This window comes from Sinohyriopsis cumingii, chromosome 12, assembly GCF_028554795.1.
Source record: "Sinohyriopsis cumingii isolate HCF-2022 chromosome 12, ASM2855479v2, whole genome shotgun sequence".
Taxonomy (NCBI): Eukaryota; Metazoa; Mollusca; class Bivalvia; order Unionida; family Unionidae; genus Sinohyriopsis; species Sinohyriopsis cumingii.
In genome coordinates this window covers 73,500,793-73,527,029 of record NC_142972.1, presented here as the reverse complement: position 1 = coordinate 73,527,029, position 26,237 = coordinate 73,500,793, and the positions used below count along the sequence as shown (strand labels likewise).

The 26,237-nt window shown below is 35.2% G+C and overlaps 1 protein-coding gene across 3 annotated transcripts in view; it reads left to right on the top strand.

The window, feature by feature from the left end:
- The first annotated feature begins 2,771 nt into the window (after window positions 1-2,771).
- Window positions 2,772-26,237, top strand: part of LOC149786745 (uncharacterized) — a 72,020-nt gene continuing 48,554 nt past the window's right edge. The window contains exons 1-6 of one of the 3 annotated variants that reach the window (XM_089977260.1): window positions 2,772-2,882; window positions 12,787-12,825; window positions 14,849-14,936; window positions 18,220-18,359; window positions 20,430-20,502; window positions 22,383-22,537. In XM_089977260.1, coding sequence (XP_089833386.1) covers window positions 12,814-12,825; window positions 14,849-14,936; window positions 18,220-18,359; window positions 20,430-20,502; window positions 22,383-22,537 — 468 coding nt within the window. In that variant the 5' untranslated portion in view covers window positions 2,772-2,882; window positions 12,787-12,813. The remainder of the gene's footprint in view (window positions 2,883-12,786; window positions 12,826-14,848; window positions 14,937-18,219; window positions 18,360-20,429; window positions 20,503-22,382; window positions 22,538-26,237) is intronic. The other 2 variants (XM_089977259.1, XM_089977258.1) reach the window with 2 other exon arrangements.

The following is a 26,237-nucleotide window of genomic DNA, read 5'->3' as shown; positions in this document are numbered from 1 at the left end:
AAAATGTTCAAACCGAGATTAAGAACCAAGTATTTAACCAGATTGGTTACTTGCAAATTAAAGGTAATCCAGTTACAGTTGCTGAGATAGGATACAAAAAACGTCAGCAGTTGCTTAAACCAAAATATAATACTATTTTAAAAATCAAGAGGATTCATTTCGTATACAGAAAGTGTATGGGTGTTCCTAGCGAGAACAAGATATCGCCGATGGCAGGTTATCATAAGTTATACCGTTGTCACATATATTAGGGTTTTCCTGAAATATCCTCTAAGTCATATTTGGTGTTAACACACACAACTGATCTTGTTCTTCGTGGTAGCTACACCGAAGCAATCTAGCATATGGAAGGTACTAATGCAAATTCAACGGTTGGGCTCGAAGGAACAGTAACGTTGACAAAACTGTCGTTGTGGAAAAGCGAGGACGACACCCCCATGATAGAAGAATAGTTATGTCGTGCGGTGGTAAATCAACCGTATGTGGCCATTAATAACCGCCGACGAGGTCGGAGGAACTGCAGCTAGATTATTCACATGGCATATCTCAAGTCAACAAGGAGTATCAGCGCCCAGGTATGCGTTCAGACGTTTGAAGATACATGACGGTTCAAATAACATATAGGAAGCACAATGGTGTTTGATCCGCTCCGGGAAGCGATGCAACTCTGCGAATAACGGAGATCAGGAGCCATCTGAGGCAATGCCACTATATTTTACTCAAAGCCTTGCCTCACAAGCATATCACCGACGGATGTTGATTATGAAATGGGATCATAACGTCGACACCCGATTACAAATATCTCATCGAAATTTCTGAACGCTGCACCACATTTACACTATTGAATAGATGATGTGAATTGTATTAAGACAACCCATCGGCGACATGCATTTCAGAGCTCGCATTGGTGCGCTGACGACTGGAGCTGCTGGATATAGAGCCATTGCTGTAATAATGTCGGACAAGACAAAGACGATGGAGGGTGTTCTTGGACTAATGAGAGTCAGTGACTAAAATGTTTTTCCACCCGGTACGATCAACTGTTTGTACCAAGTCTTATTTATTCTTTAATTTAATTATCATTTCAGTACATACAATGCACAACCAAAACTCGTAGCGCGTGGGTTTCCAAGATGTCTGGCGTGCCATCTTTGGCACACGTGCCTTAGTTTGCCGACACCTTGATATGCGCTCTTAGCGCGGAAATACGTCATTTTGTAGTCTAATAGACGGGTTAATGTGTATTGTGCCACAGCAGGGATGATTGTGGCATTGATCCATTTTCTCTAGTAATGACCTTCTTATACCGACAGTTACTATGCATCTGCCTGATGAACAATTATTGCAGTTTATCACCGAAGACGACCATACTGGTTTGCAGTAAATTATTAACGTTATGATTTTGTAGAATATTCTTTATCGAATGCAATGGCGTTGAAATATAGGTACCGATATACACTATACCGATACAATTTTTTGGAGTCTCAATTTCAAAATGTATTCGTTAAAAAATTGAAAACGTTTTCCAAGCATATTACTTTGTAACATGTACCATTTTGTCTAAACACAAGAATATATATTATAATGAGTTAATTACGTCATTTGAGACGCGAACAGTAATAGCAAAGTATTGTTCATAGCCATACATGGCTATGAACAATACTTTACTATTACTGATTTGTTTCGTTGCATAATCTATAACCTTTTAATAATCTACAACCTTAAGTGAAAATGTTTGGCAAATACAATTCTGTTTTAAGCATTTGAATTACATATTCGAACAACCTTTTAAGTAATGAAAGAGATTTACCCTTGGACGTATGAGCAGTGACGCACTTCATTTTTATTGGTTTCGTTTCTAATTCTAAGAAAGTTATTGGAATAATACATTTTGGGTTTGTATTTGCTTAGGATTATTAACGCCCACTTGAATCAGCCGCGAGTTAGCCTGTCAAGGTGATATTCCCAAAGTGTTTGAGGCTAATGTTGAATAAATGACGCACCATTTCAAATCCGACAGTGTAACACATTATATAATACTTGTAGTGACTTATAGCCCGCTACATTTGATTTCTTATTGTTTTAAAGTCCAACGCGTTTAAAATGTGGACATATCAAGCGATCTGAATTTAAATAATAACTCCATAATTGTAATTACTAATGCCTTAGCTGTAATTTCGAACATGTTAGTTTCTAACCACTAATTCGCCGCTTCTTTGACATGAGGTGTCTGTATTACTTGGTTCCACATAAGTAATGGCTACAAACATCCTTACTCTGAACATCATAATGAAATACTGGAATTTGTCAGTTTGAAGATAAATTGGTAAATTGGTAAAAACAAATTACAGTGAGATGAACCTAAGAGAAAGCACAACAACAACAAGGCTTAAAACATTACCCTATTTAAAATTGATTACCCATGCGAATCGTTCAAATTGTCATTGAGTAACTTTTTATGAACTTTTGTTGGCGGGTTGTGTATTCAGTGTCGCCCTTGCCATGTACAATGTACAGTGTATAATTGTAGTAGTAGTAGTATAAGCTGTAGATGTAAAGTAAGTGTGGCTGTGTACCTATTGACATATATGCCTTATCATGTACAAAACTAATTGCCTTGGACGGCATATATCTCTCCCAGGTTAACATTTTAAGTCTGCACAATACATTCCTGATAAGACTAAATATCTGGCTGGGTTAGGTCAACTTCTTTGCTGCGACTAGTAGCTGTGTTTATGCACTTGCAAATTTCTCTGCATTGATTGGTCTTTTCTTTTATTACAACAAGGCGTCTGATTGAGGAGATTATGCAAGTAGCATATAGAAGGGAGCGGAACAGTTAGCTCAAGACGCTTGCAGTGCAAAGGATTTATAGACGTTTTGTAAGTATCAGTCTCTGTATATGATTTTAAAACAAAGTGCATGCATTTGGTATGGCATATTTTTAAGATCAATACCAGTCTTATTACCTGAATGTAGAGGTCTGTGACTGTCTATGGGGTCAGTGCATGACGACATAAATTAGTAGGTACCGCCAAACCAATATATAACAGTCTGGGACTGGCAAAATTAATATTGTATTATATTCATTAACGCATTTGACTGCATCTATTTTTGAAACACTAAAGTTATTACGATAATCCGTGATGAATATATGGGTATCGTAACGACCTCTTGATGAGAAGGGTTCGCGGTCGAATCCTGCACTGTTTGAACACGTAGCTCAGAGTGAATTCTTTAGATACAGTAAATTTTAACAGAAACAAATCGTACAGTAAAAAAATATAATATAGGCAATGAAAGGAATCTTGAACAATTCCTGAAGTCTACCTGCTCGGTATATTCATCATATCTCTTTATCAGGTGTAGTAAGTAAATGGGAAAACAAATAAAAATTATGAAATATATGACAAGGCCTGGTACTTTAATTAGGTGTCTGTTAGTTGTAAATGACATTCCTTTTGTAGAATATTATTGACTTTACATATCGTTTCACTCTTGAAGTAGTCAGATTGTAGACTTTATTAATTGGAAAGCAATTATGTTCATTTCCTGCCAATGTCACGTATTTTCAAATTACATTTACATGTTCTGTTTCATGCAATTCGACATACTTTATAACAACGTATCAACATGAGTGAACAAATCTATTTCTGAAATAGATTCAACAACATATACACTATTGGGTTCAAGCATTGTTCATATTCTATTGTATCAATACATATTTTATATGTTTCAAATGTTTCTAATTTAGGTAGACTTTTAAACTTTATCTAATATTTTTATTAAATCTAAAGAGACTATCTAGGGTCTCAAAAGAAATATAACATGTTATCTTTAAAATAACATGAACGACGTTAATGGCGCAAACCTCAAATGCAAACCAATTTAGTTGCTTCATGCATTTTATCTTGTTCCTTTACGTTATCATTTTGTCACTTAGGAGCTAAAAGATTTGCATGTCATTAAATTTAGAATACGCTTATTTTATATTAAAGGGCATCATTTAGGGTCTAAACATAAAACACAACCATTCTTTTGTATAATCAATATCTTCAGCTGTACGGACTGCCCAATATATGTTAATTGCTCTGTTTTATGCATTTCCTAAATTATTTGGCAATTAAATTGTGTTTGGTATATTTTAAAACCTCAATATAGTTTATTTTGATATCAGAAGTTTTAAAAAGGAAATTTAAACTGAAGGATAGTATCGACGGTCTTAATTTTAAGTGTAAACATTATCTTTAAATAAATTACAGCTCCGAGGTTCATACATCTTTCCATTTTTCTGATTCGCGAATATTTTCAACATTCATTTATCGAGTAATATCTGTTGTTATTTAATAAGTTAGCTAATTTTCTGGACACGGATCAATTTTTACAAAATCATATTGTTCAATAGGGGACACTTTTTAATGGTTATGTCACTGACAAAAAGTAACAGACATAATCCAAAAACACTTTTCCATGCCCGGCTTTAACGTATAAGTTGTCACAGGAGCCTCTTTAAGTTTCGTTATTAATAGGTTCAGTTACTTTAAGATATGTTTTTTGCTGATGTCCCTAATTCCAATGAACCAGCGTTAAGCGAAAAAGATTGCGACGACGAGTTTTTCATTATATCTTACTTACAATACTGGATATATGTGCTGAATTTGTCAGATTATCAATTTATAATGATCTTAATTAGCATAAAACTTAATTGATTTCCTTCATTTTAAACCCCGGTAATATTATATGAGTGATGTGTATGTTGTTATCTAATTAATTTATCACATTTATGAAGACAAAAATCAGTGAAAGCAGAGCTGTCTTATCGCAAGGGAGCGATGTCCACGACATATTTGTATTATTTATGCACGCGATGTTGCGTAATTGTTTGTTGAGGTAGGTGGAGAAAAGAACGGTGTTTATGCAACAACAAGAAAATGTGGAGACCAGCTTGCTAATCAATGTTTATAATTCATGCAACCTTTGCCCAACGATACTTAGGTTTCGTCCAAATCTGTGTCAAGTTAAGCATGATTATTACAACTTGCTTCTTTCCTTTTCAATGCTTGCTGTTTGACTAGAATCTTCATATATGGATCAATTAAGAATTTAATTGAATTAACAAGTTTTTACAAAATAAATACCAACTTTACCTCATGCATTAAGCTCAATTACATACTACTTTCTGATCATAATTCCACACTCAGTTTAATACAAATACAAAACCTTCACTATGGCAGTAGCGTTATATCCTAATTTTTAACTAATTGCTTACACAATCTGGGAAAATTATTTCGTATAAAAGTAATGTCATTTCACTAAGTTTCGGTTGATTCCTTCGACAAAAAAGTTCTTATTTTAGGAAGCATTGTGTCGCTAAGATTTTTGTACGTGTGCTGTCCATTACGAGTTTGCAAACACCACTATATGTTTTCCACAGGTGCGTTAGTGGCCCACAGTTGGCTACCTGTACCTTTCTACAACACATACATATCGGGGAGGATCGCAGCAATGCATTTGTGATTAACGCCTGGCGCATGTACACGTGCATGACCGTACATGTCGACCAAGCACTTCTTGAACTAATCTAGGTGTTCCAAGGGAGAATAATGACTCAGGAAAAAAGTGAAGTGACGCGACTTTGGAAAATCTTTACATATGTGCCAGTTGTTCATACCGGTGCATGTATGACCACAGTATGTGATATGTATTTTTGACTTGATTGTTGAGTGTTGTTGATTGATTGTTGAACCTTTCCATAATTAAGGCTAGCGTTTTGCTGTGTATCTTTTTTGTGCTCATGTTTGTAAATTACAAATATGTTGTTTCTTGATATTTATGTACAAGGTATAGGTTTTGTTTAGAAACTTAGACTGTTTTGGAAGAGAGTTTCTGGCACACAAGATTAGGATTTATTTAAAGTGTTAGTCAGCACAATGATTCATTCCTCATTAAGTTCAGTCTGTAAAATTGTTTTCTCTTGTTTTCAGATTCATTTGGATATAATCATTTATTTAAAAATGAATCGTTCAAACTATATATTACTTATTTACGTATTGGATCGAAATACGTTTTTGGGAATTGATTCAGAAACATTCTGGGTTATATTATTGTAAGACATCAAACTGTTGGCACATCAATATATTCAAGACTAATGAAATTTAATACTTGAATGTATTTGGACTTGTGATATAGCTTTCAGAATTATTTGTTTTTTAGTTCATAATACGTACATTCCTCTCCATGTTTGTGTATCTTAGATAAATAAATATAGTTGTTGTTTTTCATAAACTGCTTAGATTCGATTCTTCATTTACTTAATTGAAGACCATGGAGTAGAAATATACTTTGAAGGCTCGTTCTGGATCTAAATCTATTTAAATCAAATTCTCATCTAAACTGGAGAATTGTCCTTTAAGTCCTAATAAGGACGTATAGCAACTTTGGAAATGATGATTTGATTGAACGTTCCAGATAATAATATGATCCCTATGAAGTAACGACTTTTTTAAAACAGCAAGAGAAAACGAATATTTTCATTCAACGTTTGTTGGAACATAACTGTTTGGATCCTAGTGGTTTGGGTTTAATTGGTAGGTATGTATCTGGTTCATTGGACATTGAAAGAAATGTAGATTAAAAAAGAAATAAAAAAGATAACAAAGGTTCACCTTCAGAAGGAGATTATGGACTTACAAATTCAGCATGAGGTAAAGGAGAAATAGATACAAATACAGAGAGAGGAAAGGGGAGACAGGGATAAACAAGAATGGCACATACATAAGGAGAGAGAGAGAAAGGAGAACACTGCAGAGAGAACAGAAACAAATGCAGCTGCAGAGAGACAGATATGGAGAGAGAGAGAGAGAGAGAGAGAGAGAGAGAGAGAGAGAGAGCAAGATAAGAATTACAGTTCAAATAAAAATAATTAGAATTGGCAGGCAAAGAACACACAACCCATTTACATGCAAGTTCCAAATTTTATGTTACCAGCAACATTTGATTAGTAACCCTTTTCGAAAAACAAATAGTAAATAAAGCCTTGCCTTATTTTGAGAAAAGTTTTTAATATTTGTGAGCTGCCCAAGAGAGCAATGGACTTTATTATTACAAATTATATTTAATGGCATGGCTTTTATATCCAGACTTGATTGTCTGTAGAACAAAGTGCTCATTTTGATGTGGTTAAAGAATGTATACTGATGGTTATGAGTTGGTACATGAAACATAGCGACAAAGGTTAATGACTCGTATATACGGAACTGGACAAACCTATGTTGAAATTGCCCGGGAAAATAAACATCTATTTGATAAGAGGTGTTCAGGCAAAACTGTTGATAACCTTAGACAGATCATATGAATGGAAGAGTCCAAGAATTACATCAATAGTAACGACAGGACTCATCTTGATTAGATCAATATGGAAACTTTGTAAAATTCTGCTCGTTCAGAAGCTGCTTATTCGTTGACTAAAAAAGTTTCATTTGTCAATAAATTTTCCTCCCCAGCAGTGTTTATATTGGTAAAGAACCATTACAGTCACTAACGGGTACTTCCAAATCTAGCTTCTGATAATACGAATCAGAGGCCTAAATCAAACGTTACATGCAGTAATTGAAAGAAGTAGCGGCAACATTGTATGGCTCTTATAGGTTGATTAATAAGATGCATATAAAGCTATTACACATGCTTTTATTTCTATGAAATGATTGCTACATTTTCGTATTGAAATAAATACATTTGTTGGGTCAAACATTCGTCTGATTGTAGTATGTACAATTATGAACCATTCGTTTCGAAAGGAAGCGTATCAATTTGTGTTGATTCTGCCAAGCTTATCCCTATTAAAATATTAATAGACACATGAGCATCTCAGATTTGACTTATATAATGTACTTAGCCTTTAAATGAAAATTCTTCTAGTTAATGTATACTTGTTATCATGGATTAGGATGTATCATTGTTAATTGTGCTCTGCACTGTGTCATTTGTAATCAGATTTAGTCACATAACCCGTAACTGTGGTAGTATTGGCTTCTTGACCTATGTTTGTTTTGTAAAAAATGCTTCCATATGAGATAATTGAGACCACCTGATATACCCTCTGTTGCCGAATGATCAGTGAATAGAAAGCTCCATCACAGACCCACCAATGAGTCGCTTCGGAAAACATGAGACTTACAGTAATATAAAACTAAAACTATAATTCAGACGTTGCATTGCTAGTTATAATCATGCACACTATCTGGAAAATTTTCTCTTAAATCCATTTCACTATTACTCGACCAATTTAATAAAACAACGTAAAAAGAAATCATAACTACAATGAAGTATTGGCTTCAAAGTTGCTTCATCGTTTCTGATAACAGTGCAGAAAATGCACATTTGACTTGTTAAGCGGCTTGTGTGTGCTTATCTCCACCCGATGATCTTTCGTTGTAAGTTTCGTTTGTCATTGGAATGTTCACACATTTGAAGTCTGCTTGAATAAACTATGGGATTTCCTTCCTTTGCTGCACCAATGTAAATGTCTGAACTATCTTGCCAGTTTCCGGCCTAATCATATATAGCGACTTTGTGTCGACAGTCATGTTGGACAAATAGCTGGAGGAGGAGTGCTGTAAATGCATTCATGCACCGTATGAATAGTAGTTTAGTTTTCTCTCACTGTATTTCTTACAGCAAAAATCAAGATTAGCATGCTGCCGAAAAGTTCGGCTTTGAACATGTGTCGATAGTAGTATCGGCGGAAGTTCATTACTCGAAAAAAGCAGATTGACAATGACATTAAGACTGAGATGTTGCAACGTATTGAAGTTAGGATCCTGTACAAGAAATTATGTTGCCAAACTCGAATTTGCCTAGGTGCTCTTTGTGTTTTTGAAGCTGATCTGTATTATCCCTCGCACGATGCAGCTCGGATAAGATCGTCCATTCAAAGCAAATGTTGTCATCGTTTCTCATGGTCCACGTTTGCTTCGGCAAAATCGATTAATCGGCTTTACTCCGGTATGACACTGTCGATCGCTGTTGCCAACACGCGAAGCGATCCAATGCGATTTTCAATATTCCTAAAAGTGTATTCTGCCTTGGTGTACGCTTTTGCATCGATGGTTTTCCAATGCTATTGAAGTGTTTCTTTGCGCAACCTTATCTAATTGCTTGATCTTTTCCATTTTTGTCTTATGTCCTCATTTTAATAATGTTTTACATGTATAACGAGAATATAATTTGGATGCTAATAGATGATAGGATTTCTTGAAGTCCATATAAAATATGAATGCGTTATGGTAATTCGAAAGAGTAAACCAGGATTTTGCAAACAGAAAACTCTTCATTTTGAGAATCATGTCAAACTTCCTTTACAAAGACGACTAGAATTTGCATCAGTTCGGTATCGCCCCAAATGTGGGGAGATACTCCATCACTGAAGGTTTCGCCAACTTGAATGATTCCATCCTTTGCAAATTGATTCCAACACCATAAAACGTTCTGGGGAACTTGCATATGTCCGGTATGGTTTTGCTTCATTTTTTTTTTTTGACGTGTAGTTGGAAAATACATTTTAATAATTGCGCTTTTCTGCTTCTGTGTCGTTGTATTTAAACCTGGAATAATGTTCCTGTGATTCAAGCAGAGACTGTTGACACATCAGTACATCGCAGGCTATAGCAGACACATCATCGCCTTCAACTGTGGAGGTCTTTGAGACTTGAACTGAGTTTTGATCAGAACGTTTTATTACTAAGACTCGTGTCTTTAATTCTTGGAAATGTTTGGATTTGATTCACAATACATTAAGTTCCTTTTTCCTCATTCTTCAGTTAGTGTTCTAGGGAAATAAATTATTTGTTTCATTTTACAAAGCTTGCTGTGTTCATTCTTTTGTGTTACTTATTTTAAGAGCATAGACCCGTGACAATGTCTTTCTGGCTCCAACTGAATTGATTTTTCATTAATCTTCAGATTAAGTTTGATTATTCACACGGTATATGTCTGGCCTCTTTGAGGAATCTGCATTGCGAATTTAGGTGAAAAAACAATTCAACCTTTTAGTGAAGTTACAAAGGCACCAATGATCTTGCAATCTAATTCCCTAATTAGTTACGCTCATAAATAATATTTTAAAATAATGATACGTATTAATTTATGAAACTTTGGACACCTTATTTTCATTCTCTGTAATTTTCTATTATAATATCGCAACTAAATGTTAACAATCACCACTCTGAGAGTTCTTATTAAAGCATTTATGAGATATTTTTGGCACGCTGCTATCTAAGTATTTGCACTTCATTTCTTACAGACATGTTCTACTCAGCATTAACAACACTGATGTTAAATTATAACCCCGTATGAACTGCTAGGGTGCCAAACTACACCCTGGAATACTTTGAATTTGTGTCCAATGTTAGCAATTCTCAAAATATTTATGTATTCCTGTTATCAGGTTCAGTAAATGACATTGATAATACATTGTCATGTTTGACTCATGGTGAGAATATATGCAAATAGACAAAAGAAAACAAACAGACTGTACACACATACAGAGAAAATTGATACGATATCAAATGTAAAGTGTAGCGAGAGAACATTAAATTCTTAACACAAACATACAATCATAAGTATATACTATCACACCTTAATAACTTAAAAGAAATTTCATTGTTTTTGCCCAGTTTTAAAAGCATATATATGTAATGTATCTCTGTTCCTTTTCCATACATGACCATGACGTTAAATTTGTATTACTGTCATGCTATCCCAAACGAGTGATTTTATAAGGCTAATAGAAAAATATAACTCGAAAACACTTGTATTTACAGACTCATACAAAAATAAATTTCGAAAGCACCACAGAGGTTTTCTTGTTCCTGTTTCTTGTCTTTGTTATTTTCTTCACATGAACGGATTTCGTTCCGTTTTTTCTGCTTGTCTTACTTTGCTAGCACGGGTTTCTTATTCCATAGCTTCTTCGTATGCTTCTGAAAAATCCCGTTTTCTCTTTTTGTATCAGTTTATAAGGATACTCTGAGACACTTATCCTTCATCTTGTCAATAATACAAGCTATCTTATCTTTCGTCTAGGAACATATTGTTTCCTTTCATTGAAAGTTCATTTCTTTGACGTTTTTGGCGTTCTGCAGAACAGCGTGAGTTGGGCAATAAATCTGTTCCAACATTTAGGATTGTATGGCAATTATATAAATTTTACAACAGAATACTTTTGAGAATTGTATAAAAGCAATGATCCTTTATTTAAAATGTATTTTAGAACTTGTTAAGTATTTATAGACTGATAGAAAAGCTGACCTGCAACTCCGGAGCGCTTTGGTGAAAGCAATGAATGCACTTGGCTAGTCAGGCTACATTCTCTTATAGTATGGCATCGAACGCAAATATGATAGTATGACGGTGTATCTATGCAACTGTAAAAGAGTCTTACATTTAGTATTGGCTACATGTGCTTAAATATGTACTCTACCCTCCATCTCCAAGACCGCCTGCCTCAAGTTCTGGCGAGGTCATCACAGACCAGGGGAAACAGCTGCAGCTCTGGGTTGAGCAATATCTCGAGCTCTATGCAACGCAAAACGTCTTCACCTACACCGCCCTGGACGCCATCCCTTACATGCCAATCATGGAGGAACTAAACACGCCGCCCACCCTGGAAGAGCTCAAAAAGGCCGACGACTAACTCGCTTGTTGGAAGGTCGCTTGGAGAGACGGCATCCTGCCTGAAGTCTTCAAAGACTTTTTCAGACTATCACTTACATATGAGCGATCTTGACTATGTTGACATATATCTCCTCGCTTATACAGGCAGTAATGTACAGCAATGCTGAACAAGTTGTATGTCTCTGGTGTATCATTTTCTTCATTTTCAACTTTCTATTTTCATTAACACTTCATATTTCGATATCGAAGACATTTCATTTTGCGAATGTTTATATTGTGTGATCAAATACAACAATCTCATTCTCTCTCACTTGCTCATCATTGTGATTGTCGAGTCAAAATCACAGCTGCCAGAATTTAACCCTGCATAAGGGCTACGATTACAGTATAGCGTAATCGTAAGGCATCTGATTTTAAAACAAGGAATTGAAGACGAAACCGTAAAGCAATGACTACATTCGTCATGTCTAACATAACAACATCACAATCTGTGGTGAACAAACGCCGAGTCAATTACAATCGATCACTTAATATAAATGACAAAGAAAAAGTGTAATTTTAGAAAGAATGTTAATATTTAAAACATAACACTTGCAAACCACAGAGCACACAAATGAGAACATACATACAAAATGACTTTGTTTTTGTAGTTCAAATATATTCACTTTTCTTAGTGCTACTGTAGGCAGAACCCTATTGATATGTTTCCATATAAATGTCGGAATAATGGGATCTATTAAATGCAAATAATTTATGTTAGTTCGATAGTAACGATACCTTCCTGACACATGCATCTCCTCTCTCTCACACCCTCTCTCTCTCCCTCTATGTATATATATATATATATAAATATATATATATATATATATATATATATATATATATATATATATATATATATATATATATATATATATATATATATATTTATTTATTTATTTAATGTAATTACAATGGTTTCTAAAATATATCACAAATAAGCCATAGTGTGTCAAAGTTACATCAGTAACTATTCGTTAATGTCGTATTGTATTCCGGCAATGAGACAATCTCTCTCTGCATCTCTCTCTTTGCAACAATTTTGTTTCAATATGTTTTATCAATGTTCTTCAGGCATCCATCATAAAGGAAGGAAGGGAGATGGATGATTCGGTAAGCTAAATTTCTTGATCATATGCTATCACTATTCAAGTCAATTTCGTGCTCAACATTACTTGTGTAAATCTAATGGTTCATTTCCCATTTTGAAAATGCATTCTTCTATCAGATATGCTATTATTTCGCTGAGAGGTTGTGACGACTTTCCAAACTTGGTTGTAAGGGATCAGCCAGTATATAGATGAACAGTAAGCATTCTGGCTTGCATTGTTTAAAGTCTACTTTGATACAGATTTGTAAAGAATTCGCTCCAAAATAGGCAAGTACTTTCACAGACTCATAAGCTCTAATTTGTAACTTAATAGCAAGGGACATTACCAGAGAAGAATACACAAGGTAGCAATGAAAATTTATCATATTTTCTTAACTCGCTGTTTTTTAATGTTGAATGCAACACTAATTATCGAAATAAAATTATTTTAGTCGACGATAAGCTGACATTATTAAAGTTGGCTGAATATTGCAGATAATTCATAGGCGCATGTTCTTAGCGTAAAAATAAATCTATATTGGTAAGTTGGTGTCATTTGTAAAAAGTAATATCCTTAACTTGAATTTAACTAATTATCTTATTGCTGTATAATAAAATTGTCTGATAAGTCAATTGATCGACGTCATCTGGAATTCATTTATTTCAATAATGCATTCAATATAATGACTCTCTTTGTCAACACATGGGAAGACGCGACTATTGACAAACTATGTTTAAGTGGAAGGAGTTACGACAATACGAGGACAGTGTTGGCAATAGTTGTTTCAAGTGAGTAGGGTTGCTTTCCATACCACATAAAAAGGTATGTAATTCATTATCACAATGGAGTGAAACAATATCTAAGAAAAAGTCACCAGACAGCAGGGCGTGACTGTCTTTGTCGACTTAGTTCCTTGATATTCCTTCAACTCCATGGCATTAAATAGAAGCTCAACATCTTTGACGGCTATTGAGGAGCCAATCTGGTCTAGTAGCCGCTTATATAAATGCTCGTTAAATAACATATGACCGAATATTCGTATGCCAATAAGACGTCCGTAACCTGCAAACTTTATGATGCTGTTATTATTTGGAATGTAAATTATAAAGATTGTGTTGGATTCTGATCAAGATCATACGAGGCTATGAAGCGCTATGATCCCGATTGTTAGTGTCTTCCTCAGAACAAAACCTATAAGGCAGAAGTTCCTGTGTCTATTTGAAAGGAATTAGTTATACATAATCTAGCATCCAATTAAATAATTCTAGACTATTCTTTCAAAATGTAATGAATTGATAGCGAAGAAGTGGATCCAGTCATAGTGCAGTGTTTAAAGGACCAAAAGGCTGAGTTAAGTCACATTTTGCAACATGGGGGACTCATAATTTATGAAAATGAAAATGATTTTAACACTCAAATTAAGGAGTACTATACGTAAGGAGGGTTCATTATCAAATCAGCTTTTATTCCCTCCTAAACGAGAATTAGTTTACAAATGGAGAAAGCAGGAATAAAAACAAAGTGAACATTTCACACTGATGATTTCGGACGGTAACCAGAAGGTCACTGATACATCTGAAACTAGCATAGATGAGGACGAAAACATAGACCGGAACATAAAAATGGCATATTAGCTTTGCAAATAACTCTCAATTGTTTTTAAAGAAACGTTGAAAAAGGTGAATCGTTACAGTGTATGTACATTAAAGAAATGACTTTGCCTTTAGAAGTAGTACTTATAAGTAAATAAACATGGTGGGATCTGATCTGGGAAGAACTGATTTCGACAAATGTTTAGTCTTCACCCTGATCCTAAGCCCTAACCCTTAGAATGTAAAAGCTCATTGATGTGCTAAAGGTGCTGTTACAGCCAAGTACCTAATCAATATTGCAAGTATAGATAAAAAATATGTGTATATTTCCTTTGACAATATTTTTAAAAGGTTGAGTCAAAATATTAACATATGTACAAAGTAAATATTATGGCAGAAATATAAATCCTTAAATGAGTTACATTAACACTTATAATATCCTGGTTTCTTTAGGTGATAGACAATGGCAATACAGATACCACTGATCAGACGAAAGATGTTAAAACCGATGGGTCAGGGCAGGCAGCTGTTCAGGAGAAAGGTGCACGTTTCTTACTCTTTGATTTTTTTACTCGCTTGCTAAGATGTTATTGTTGTCCTGTGTTAGCATTTGGTGAGATTATGTTGTCACATTATACGGGGCTTGTGGTCTTACCTAGTTTACGCTAGACGCACATGGAAGCAAGTGATTTTCATTCCTGCCAAATGGAGCAAAGTAGGTGGAATATATATATGCAATATATTAATTATGAATCAAATAATATGAAAGCTAATGACATTACATCTACACTGTGTGGAATGTTACAAATTTACATAGTTCGATTCAACAAAATTATTTTATAACTTTGCAAAACATGGCATCCTCGAAAATAAGTTACTCTTCACTTAGTGATAAATATCAAAGATTTAGTACTGCTCTCCTACTTGAAATATTGAAAAAAAGGGAATGATCTTTTTGCTGGTTCTATCAATATACGTATAACTCCAAAGTAGTATTTGCTCGTTAATGGAATATACTTGAATGTAATTATGAACATTCCTTAAAGTTAAATGAAATTTAGGCTGGAATGCCTTAGTTGAAACTCAATGTTAGATATACATACATATTAAATATGCACATAGGTTCATTAAAAAAACACGAAAGTACTATGTTACTATACGCAACAATTATATTTTACTCATAATACTAATATAAATGTGGATCGTTGTAGGCTATCAACTCAGTAAAAGGCAAAGCCAATCATACGTTCTTTCTTTATTTCGGACAAACGGCAGCCATTGGAGTTAATACCAGAAAAAATGCTGAACCATTCAACTTTAGCCAACAAAAGGTTATTTGTCATATCCTTGAACAAAATATCCCGAAGATTTAAATAACTTTCTTTTCATAATATATTCGCTTCCTACCAGGCATCCGAGTACTTATTATATTTTAAAAGCATCGGTTAATCTAAATGACATTTTATTGACCATTTGAAATTTGATTTTGCCGTGATCCAAACATATGAACGATATATACATACGGAACATGCTCAATATATAAGGAAAATTAAAACCTCATTATATTAACGTTTTTTTTCTTAATAGCAAACAAATTTCACTCTAGAATAATTCCAACGGTTTTCACCTTCTCCAACATCTGCTCATATATTATAGTACATCATATGGATTTCTTAAACATTTTTTATACCAATTTTATGGCTTCATATGCAAGTATCATTGGCATTACCTCTCAGTTTGTTCTTAAGATAACCATTACCAACTTCGTGGGCATATCTGCATTGATTAAATGTGTTTGTACGAGGACAGTACATTATAAAAGGTCGAGTGAAAAACGGAATCTAATCAGAGATGAAAACTTTGATATTAATACAGATGATTAGATAATGAAAAGAGAAAAACACAGGATAGTAGGGCTGGGATGTGTTACAAAAGAAGATATATATATATATATATATATATATATATATATATATATATATATATATATATATATATATATATATATATATATATATATATATGATTGCTTGGAGCTGTGAATGTCAACGTTTGACAGTTTGTCTAATACCGTTGTTAGAAAACATTCAACGTCAATCTATATATAGATTGCGTATTGCGCCTAAAATGGCTTGAAATGGTAATTAATAAAAATGGAATTTTGTGGAGGACTCATTTGCCAACCGGCAAGGGTGTGCCGTGTAATTTACCTTGTTTGTATTGTTTCTGTATACCAGAAAACAGGAAGAGAGATATATCATGCCAGTAAATCTGTGCCAAGTGTTGCAAGAAAGCAGAACTTGAAGATACTCGTATATTTGACCGAATAAGTGCTTTATAAATAAGGCCTAAATGGTTATTAAACTGTGACGAAAAAAAATGAGACGACGTATCTAAAGTATACCCCTTAACTATGTTTCAGTGTGCTGTATTTAGCATTTTTTAAACGCATTTTCCAGAGAAAAATTGTGTTGATGTCGGTCCCCTGAAGGACGCATCTATTGAAAGCTAAAATCATATCGGCGATAAAGGGCATCAGCGATTGTGTTAATTATGCCTGGCGCATGTATTGCATTGAATACATTAATTTCAGGCAGAAAGATAATAATTTTCTGCGTGCAGCGTATGATTTTCTATTGTCTTTGAAAAGCTACCTGTCTTTCGTTTTCAACTGTGGCTTGAGATTCGGTGTGGATGTAGATCCATCTATTAGCCGATAGTTCTTCCAACTGCATGCATAACTTGGTACACTTCTGGGCTAGTACTATTTTGATATGCGCGGGTTTGATCATCAAGACCGTTTGATTCGTGTATCTATAGGACCGAACAGTATCCCATCTAGCCAGATTTATATATGCAGTCCAATACGTCAGAGAGCTGATAGGTAAAATATAAACAGTTACATCGTGTTACAATTGTATAAAAATCATCAAATATTCTTGCATCTCATTTGTTAATCTAATTAGGACTTCAGTAAGCCGTCTAATGAAGCCTTGTTTGGCAAAATGTCCCCCCCCCCAATATACAAATAAAGTAAAGGATTAGTACGATTGATTGCAACTTTCTTGTCTTTTGGCCACGATTGTATGCTATATTTAGTGACTGACATTCTTATTTTATAATGAACATATCAAATAGCTACAGTTTCTTTACGATGTTCGATTATACCTTAAGATCATTATTAAGTTGAGGTAAACATGTCACGAGACGTTACGTTCAAGGTCCATTTTTTAAATTAAGAATGTTCTATATCGAAATTGTTTACGAAGTTGATGGGGAAAATGAACTTCACTGTTTACATCAGAATCACTCTTCGCGATATCAACATCCAAAGTGGAATCAGTGCGATAGTTATGTTTAGTGTTAGTTTTAAACGGTTTTATTCATTTTAATTATTTACTGGAATTTTCTGACTAAATCACTTTTATGGGGCTATTGTGAATTCATTCATGGACATTCTGGATTATATCATTTAGATACATCAGGACTGTTAGAACATCAACACTACCCCGGGCTATTGACTTATCAGTACATTAAAAATTGGAACTAATTCAGAACACCATTACAATTCATTGGGAACTCTATACGTGTCTTCACTTTTTATATCATTTTTAGGGCTGTACTGACAACAATATCTGATGACACTGACAATTTTCTTATATTTCTTCAGATTATTAGTAATAAAACAAAATCCTCCTTACATTAGATGCATGCACTTTCATCTTTTTATTTTACTTACTGCAGTTCACTTTCATCTTTATTAATGCCTCACTTTATTAGGCAATTTAACGAAATAAAATTAAACATTGTTATCTTATTGACAGAAGACGATAAACCTATTATAGGAGGAAAGAAAATTATTGGATCTGTTTTGGGAAACATTTTTAAAGATGGTCCTATAAAACTTCGCACAAGAGAGGATCGCGACAAGTTGATGTCAGCTGATAAGACGACGGAAAGTAAGGTGGGTTGAAAAGGTGTTTTTAATATCCCATCAAGTCAATACATGTTCTAGCAAATATATAGGTTATGCCATTATATTTGCAGATACCCAAAGCACATTTAAAGTACAGAATGGCCCAAATGAATATATATATATATATATGTATATATATATATATATATATATATATATATATATATATATATATATATATATATATATATATATATATATATATATATATATATTAGAACCTGTGTCATATATGTGATCAGTGTTGCATAATGACCCTTGTGCATGTTGGAATACGAAATAAGAAGCATGAACATTTTCAATGTACTCCACTGTATTTTATACTATGAACTGTGTTTACTAAATATCTATTCATTAACTGTATTGAGAGCTGATATGAAATTTTCAATGGGACAAACCAATTGCCACTAGAAGAACTGGATCGTTCACTGGGTTTATCTTGCGTAGGAACACTAATGGTTTAATTTCCTTTTATTTCTTTTTATTTTGTATTGCGAATACTGTTTTTGTTATATTAACTGCCCTTCTAATGTATTGCACCCTTTTGTAATCTGCATTTGTATTGCATGTAATTGTTTCGCTTGTCATTGATTATGAAAAATATCATATCTTTACCTTTCTTCTTTCTTCCCTTTTGAACAATACTAATTTTCCAATTCCGATAAATACATTACGACTTTAACGATGGATTCTAGTCACAGAAAAACCTTAGAGATAAGTATAAACGTTACAATTTACATCGTTGATGTGTCTCGAACAATCAAGTCAACGTAAGGGATGGTCCTGCAGCTGATGTCCATAGCCTGTCTCAAAATTCGTTTGCTACGAATATGGTGGTTATGTTCTAGATACGAGTTTGATCAAACTTCAAATTATGTTAGATATGTCGAGAATCAGAAAGGTATATATATATATATATATATATATATATATATATATATATATATATATATATATTGATGAGATGACTTTTAAAACGATTTCATGGGTGTGTTGCCAACCTTGAAATGAAACTGATGTTGAGTAAAATTTAAATAAGGGCTTATGTGCTTATTATACTTGAAGTATTATACATTGTCCAGCATCCATACATATTAAAGGGGTGATTTCCATCTCGTTAAATGAGGTTATTTTCTCTGAAGATCATAGTTCTGATACGATTCTGACTAAACTTGGAAATCGGGCCTATATTATCAAAATTGTCGAACTGTGTAATATGGAGTAATGTGAATGCATATTAATGAGGTGATATTAAGCGTGATCGACTCGGCTTTTTCAATTATGAAGACATTATTTTTGTTTCTATCGTACTTAAACTCGGTTTGGATTATCAATTTCTAAGAGGTGTATTTTGTTTACAGAGATTATTGCGGACTTGGCGGGTATCTTGCATCGCTAGTACTCAATTTTTTACCACTCCAGAAGTCATATTGCTGATCCTGTCCTTGTCACATTTAAAACATGGGCTTACATTATAAAGCTCCGCAATGAGTTTGATGAACACCCATTATTCTGACATCGACAAAGTAATTAATTTTAAAGTTCAACAACTATACAAATGACATTAGTTCAGTTTGCTTCCTTCACAATTTTGGTAAGATGTTTTATTTATCAGTATTAATAGCCCTGCTTTAAATTTTGTACAGAAATATGACAGTATATCCATATATGGGTATGTTCACTTTTAAAGACATGTTTCATTTATGTTATACCCAATGGCTAGTTACCGTTTTCAATAGTGAGATTTGTAGTTAAATGTTCATGAGTTCAATTTACACCCAGGAGTTCCAAAGTCGGTTGTCTTTTAAAAGGCACGTCGCTCTCATTTGCTCGTAACGAAATGGTCAAGAATGTGCCTGACGTGCCGTTAAAAGCGAGCAACCAGACAATCATTGAAGCATATATAAAGGAGAAATATATGTTAAGTTTTAAACAATGTACTATTTAACCAATATTTACTTACACTGTTAAGAGTGGTACACACTAATCATTGCGACATAAATATGAATGTATGAGTAAGATGCAGTAATACACGAACAGTATACTTCTATTTATTAGGTGACAGATGTAAATAGCAAGGACGGGACGTTTGTACAGGACTCACCTAGGACCTTTTGGACAAGAATGTCTGGTAATTGTATAGATGGGCTTGGTGAGAGAGCTGTAAATAAGATAGGTACCGGGAAACACTTATGACCTTTCTTCTCTTTTGTTTTATTGGTTTAGTTTCTTCTATTTGTCCTTTTTAGTTTTTACCCATATTAGCAAGGGGAGATAATTGTTTCTGCTACTTATGGGCAATGCTGTCATACAAGAATCATGGGTTATCTTATGTTTCTTCGTGAAAATGACTTGTTTCTCCTGTCAGAACAAGGGCAAAATAGTGGGAAATAAGTACAAGTTAATGCAAATACGTCCTTAAGTATAATGTTTAAAAGTATCCTTACGACAACTTCTTTGCTAAAGCATTATGTCCAGTACTATGAAAAAACACCCAGTTCAGAGTACGAAGGTATTACATTTAATCCAGCAAAATGTTACATGATTTTGTCATTGCAAAAAGTGTAACCTTTAATATAATTTAGGATAATTGGTAATAGATATCAAGACCGTAGCCCATTCATACTACATTTACCAGATGGAATATGTAATAATTATACTTACTTGTACTTCCGATAAATATAAAACATTCACAGACGTATAATTTGGTAGCCATTGACCTAATAACGAACGGAAATATACTCACGTTCCCAAATTGTATGTGTGAATTGGGAGGAATATTGTGGTTGAAACGGAAAAGTAGACATACGTAATTATTCACGTTTAGATGCAGATTTATTAAAATCCACACACATACTAGCTAGAATAAGTCTTACTTTACTCCTTGACGATGAAAACTGACAGCAAAACAGTTATGCTAATCAAACTGCTAATATAAAATATGGTGTGATAGGATATTATTTGAATAAAATGCATGTACGGAAATTTGAAAATAGAAATCAGATATATTAATAATCTAAAACAATCGAACATTCTTCAATCTCATTCTTGAACAAAATGTCTTTAGTTTTCTACTAACTGTCCGTCGTCAGATACTCTGTCCATAAGGTCATCCCTCCATGAACATGTTAACCTTTAGTAGCCATTATGCAACCTACTTGTAAACGTTTGTAGCGATTTCAAATTGGGTGTTCCCACGCCTTAACATTTTGGTCGTATTCAACACTGAGAGCGCACACCACGTCAGTGGGAAACCATTGACACATGATAACAAAATGAACTGAATTACTTAGAAAACATGAAGAGCCCCCGTTTGTATAATAAGGTTAATAGTTGCTACTTACATAGCGTCTTAATTGGCAAATTACGTGTGTCTTCATTTCTAAGTCTTAGATGTGTTATCACAACTGAGATTGAGACATATTTGGAAGGCATGCGGTAATGTCAATAGCGTGGATACAATTTGGATATTGATACGTGTGTATGATGTCTTTTGTCCAGTCATCTTTAATTTAATTCCACATTTCAGTGTCAACACATATGATTTGTTAATATTGATCTTGAGTTGAACTTGTTTGTGGAAATAGATTTTTACTAGGCGACGTTGATGGCGGTTGGTCAATTGATGTGGCCTGTAAAGTGATCTCAGTACATGGACAGCATTACTCTCTCTCTCTCTCTCTCTCTCTCTCTCAAACTCTCTCTCTCTCTCTTTCTTTCTCTCTCTCTCTCTCTGTCTCTCTCTGTCTCTCTCTCTCTGCGTGTATGTATTGTGCATAGTGCACTGTTTCATTTATTTGTATTTGTCGTATGGACTTGTTCAATTCATTGAGTGTGCATCTCATGATAATGTTGTAATGGTGGATAATTAACGGCACTTTTAGCAGGTACTTGGCTTTATAATGCCGTATCCATGGCTCGTAAGTGCCACAAATGGCGATATAGTCATACCATTTACCAATCGCAATAAAATATATATTTAGTGTCAGTTTTCTTTGTTATTTTCTGCAGCGAACGCTCATATAAAAAATAAGCCACTCATAGCAAGAAGGAAAAAAAATATCGGGGATGGTGTGGGCAACAATGGTGAAAGTGGTCCAAACAAACTACACACAGCAGGGGCGCCTGTGGAACCAGTGTCATGTGATACGCCAATAGAAAAGAAGGTGTGTTGTAAGGTTATGGGGATAGTATATTTCTAGTGTACCATCATTATAAATAATGTTCTGGCAGTTGCATGGGGTTCTGACCTTATTTGGTGTGATTGCATAGATAGCGTCATAAAACTTTGAAGGCTCTACCATGACAACATAAATTATTTAAAATAGGGAATTTTTATTATAATCACATACATTATCGCTCCCAATAACCAGTAATTAGACGAGACTGACCATCGGGTAAGAGTGCATAGTATAAAGAAAATAAAATAAACTCTTAATCTCTAGAACCCTGTTGAATCATGCACTGTTTTAATTTTTTCGTAAATACAGTATTACTACTTGTGGCTGACAGGTATGCACATTCTTGAACGAGGATGTTGTGCTTCCGTCCGTCCATTCATCCATCTCAAAATTGATGTAATCGGACGCTTGATCACTGCCTTGTAAAAATAGCATCTCTGCTTACGGGACACTTGTAGCCAAACGTTATATATAGAGTCATAATGTTTGCGATATATGTTGCATCAAGCGCTTTGGGTACCTTCTAGGGGTGCAAAAATTGAGTTGATAATATGTAATAAAATCAGACAATTGTAATGATCAGCCATTGCAGTTGACTTGGTGTGTATACTTTGTTAATACTCATCCCCTTTTGTTTTATAAACTGAATTGGCAGGTCAATTAAAGCGTTTCCTAGAAACAGACTTATGGCTTTCAGTAATCGTGTTTCTTTCCCCTACACGATTCCACATGAAAAGATGGCGCCTATATTCTGATCACCTCGCATTCGATAGCTAATTAGTTTTCTAAAATGCAAATATCGCCTTGTGTATTTTAAAAATTACCTTAAATTCAGTGCAACATACTGTAGTCAACATTCCGTTTATAGTAATTATTTTGCCATCATCAGTAATGTACTTTTTGATATTGGATTATCTCTTTGCATTGTGTTCTACAAAATGTGTTTTTGTTGCCAAATTAGATGTTAATTTCGTCAACCAATCATGGTCATACTTGGCATTGAGGTTTATGGCACCAATGTAAGTTTTGATATATGACTTGAGATCCAGAGATTTCAATCAGTCGTCTTGCGTTTGACTTCCTGATCTTGATTAGATATCTTTTTAGAAAACGTGAAATATGACTTGTATTATAAGTATTCCTTATTTTCCATTCATTTCTTTGGGTACATATTTTCGATGTCTTCAACAATTGTGATATAAATTTAAGTATTTTAAGCCATAACTGGGGTAATATATGTTTAACCAATACCAAGAGAACACATCTCAATAGATATGAACGCCCTATCTAAACCTTGCACTATATTACGTGTTAGACCTCCCTCTTTAATTAATATATCATGCACGTCCTCATGTACTACACCCTTATTGTCAACAATGTTACTCTAACGCAGCATATCAATATCGACGGTTTAAACCTTTACAAAACGTATAATTGATCTGGCTAGTCGTTTGCCAAGTCCTCTCTATATTATGCTCGACATAGCGATCACAGATGTACCTTTAATGTACGCTTTGGTTAGATTGACTGTACACACAACCCTCCGCCTGTAAATATTTCCACACCCTATAATAAAGTCAATGTCGACATCTCCTGTATTATGTCAAAAGTTTAAGCCTTTTTCATAACATTCAACGTTAAAGGTAGAGTTATATTATTAATTACAGGCTTTTTTTTGTGTTAGATTAAGCTCCGTATTAAACTATTTACCGAATGTGTTGGCTTCCTATTCGTACTTTATATCTAGATAGAAAGGCAGATCAGAGAACTGAAAGTGTCTCATTAATTTCCCATTTTTAAAATGATTAAGAAGTATATTAATCATATTATTTTAACTGGAAGACACACTTCATTGCTCAAATAAAATCATTCGCTGAGTAAAACGTAAATGAAGAAAGTCATGCTTCTTAGCATCCGTCCGTCTACGGGAGACGATGGCGTAGCTCCAAAGTAAGCTTTTGTTTATCCTTCTTTCTAGCTCTGTTTTCAGCTTGTTTTATTTTTCTGTCTTCATCTGCGTTTATGTGTTCCTCTGCGTTTCGAACTCCCTGCCTGACAGCTAGACGCCAGCTGAAAAGGTTCTTTGCAAAGCTCTCCCAGTGGTTGACATTGATGTCTTCATATCAGTCTTGCAAACATCTTTGTAGCGCAGATGCGGTCGTCCGGTTGGTCATGCACCTTCTGCTAACTCCCCATATCACAGCCTGGGTCCATTCTCTTGACATGGCCAAGCCAGCGAATGCGCCTCTCGCTGATAATGGAGAACATGCTGTTCATGTTGGCGCGTTCTAGAACCTCAGTGTTGGGTACTTTGTCCTGCCACTGAATGTGCTGTATTTGCCGCAGACATATCAGGTGGGAGCTGTTGAGTGTCCTCCCGTGTCTTGCATAGATGGGCCATGTTACGCTGCTGTAGAGAAGTGAGCTGAGCACGCAGTTTTTGTAGATACCCAAATTGGTCTTCTCGGTGAGGTTGGGGTTGTTCCAGGCCATCTGGTTAAATCTGGCCATCGCTGCTGCTGCCTTTGCAATCCTTCCGTTCACCTCAGAATAAATGGAGAGTGAGCTGGGGATGTTGGACACAAGTTATGTACAGATCTCGACAACTTCCAAGATGTACCCATCGATGGTGACAGAGGGAGGGGAGTCTGCGTCCTGCGCCATGACGTTCGTTTTCTTCACACTGATGGTCAATCCAAATTCCTTACAAGCATGGGAGAGGAGGCATACCATATTCTGTGTGTGATGTCAAGGCTGCATTCACGGATGAGTACCTCTGCGACTTTAGTCTTAGCACGGAGACGGGTGATTTTGAACAGCTTGCTGTCAGCCCTGGTATGAATGTACACTCCCTCGCTGAAATCCTTGAGTGCGTACTGGAGATGGCAAAGAGCGTCGGCGCAAGGACACAGCCTTGTTTGACTCCGCTAATAACTGGGAAGGCTTGCGATGTTGCGCCATTGATGCACACTGTGCTGTGTATGTTCTCGTGGAACGACATGTGGACAGCAAGCAGACGTGAGGGGCAGCCGAGTCCACTCCGATTAACCAGGTCGAACGCCTTCGTCAGGTCTATCAAGGCAACGAAGAGGGGCATTTGCTGCTCGCGACGCTTCTCCTGCAGCTGACATAGTGAGAAGATCATGTCTGCAGTTGACCTGCCGGCTCGAAATCCATAGTGGGACTCTGGATAGACGCGGGAGTCTAGGATCTGCAAGCGCGCCAAGGCAACAGGGGCGAAAGTCTTTTCGACGATGCTAAGGAGGGAGATGCCCCCGTAGTTGTTGCAGTCGCTACGGTCTCCTTTGTTTTTGTACAAAGTGACGATGATGGCGTCAAGCATGTCCTGTGGGATGTATCCCTATTCGCAGCAGAGGCAGTGGAGTATGTGTTGGAGCTGAAGCAGTGCTGGTTTTACGATATGGATGACTTTAGGCGGAATGCCGTCGCTTTCAGGAGCCTTCACATACGCAAGGCAATTGAGCTTTTCCTAGCTCATCCATGGTTTGCTGTGTGTCTAGCTCCTACATGACAGGCATGTCTGCAATGGCGTACATGGCAGTGTCAGTGACATTGTTTTGGGTTGCATATAGCTCGAGATAGTGCTCAACCCATCGCTGTTGTTGTTTCCCCTGGTCTGTGATGACTTCGCCCGTCTTGGACTTGAGGGGGGTGGTCTTGTTGC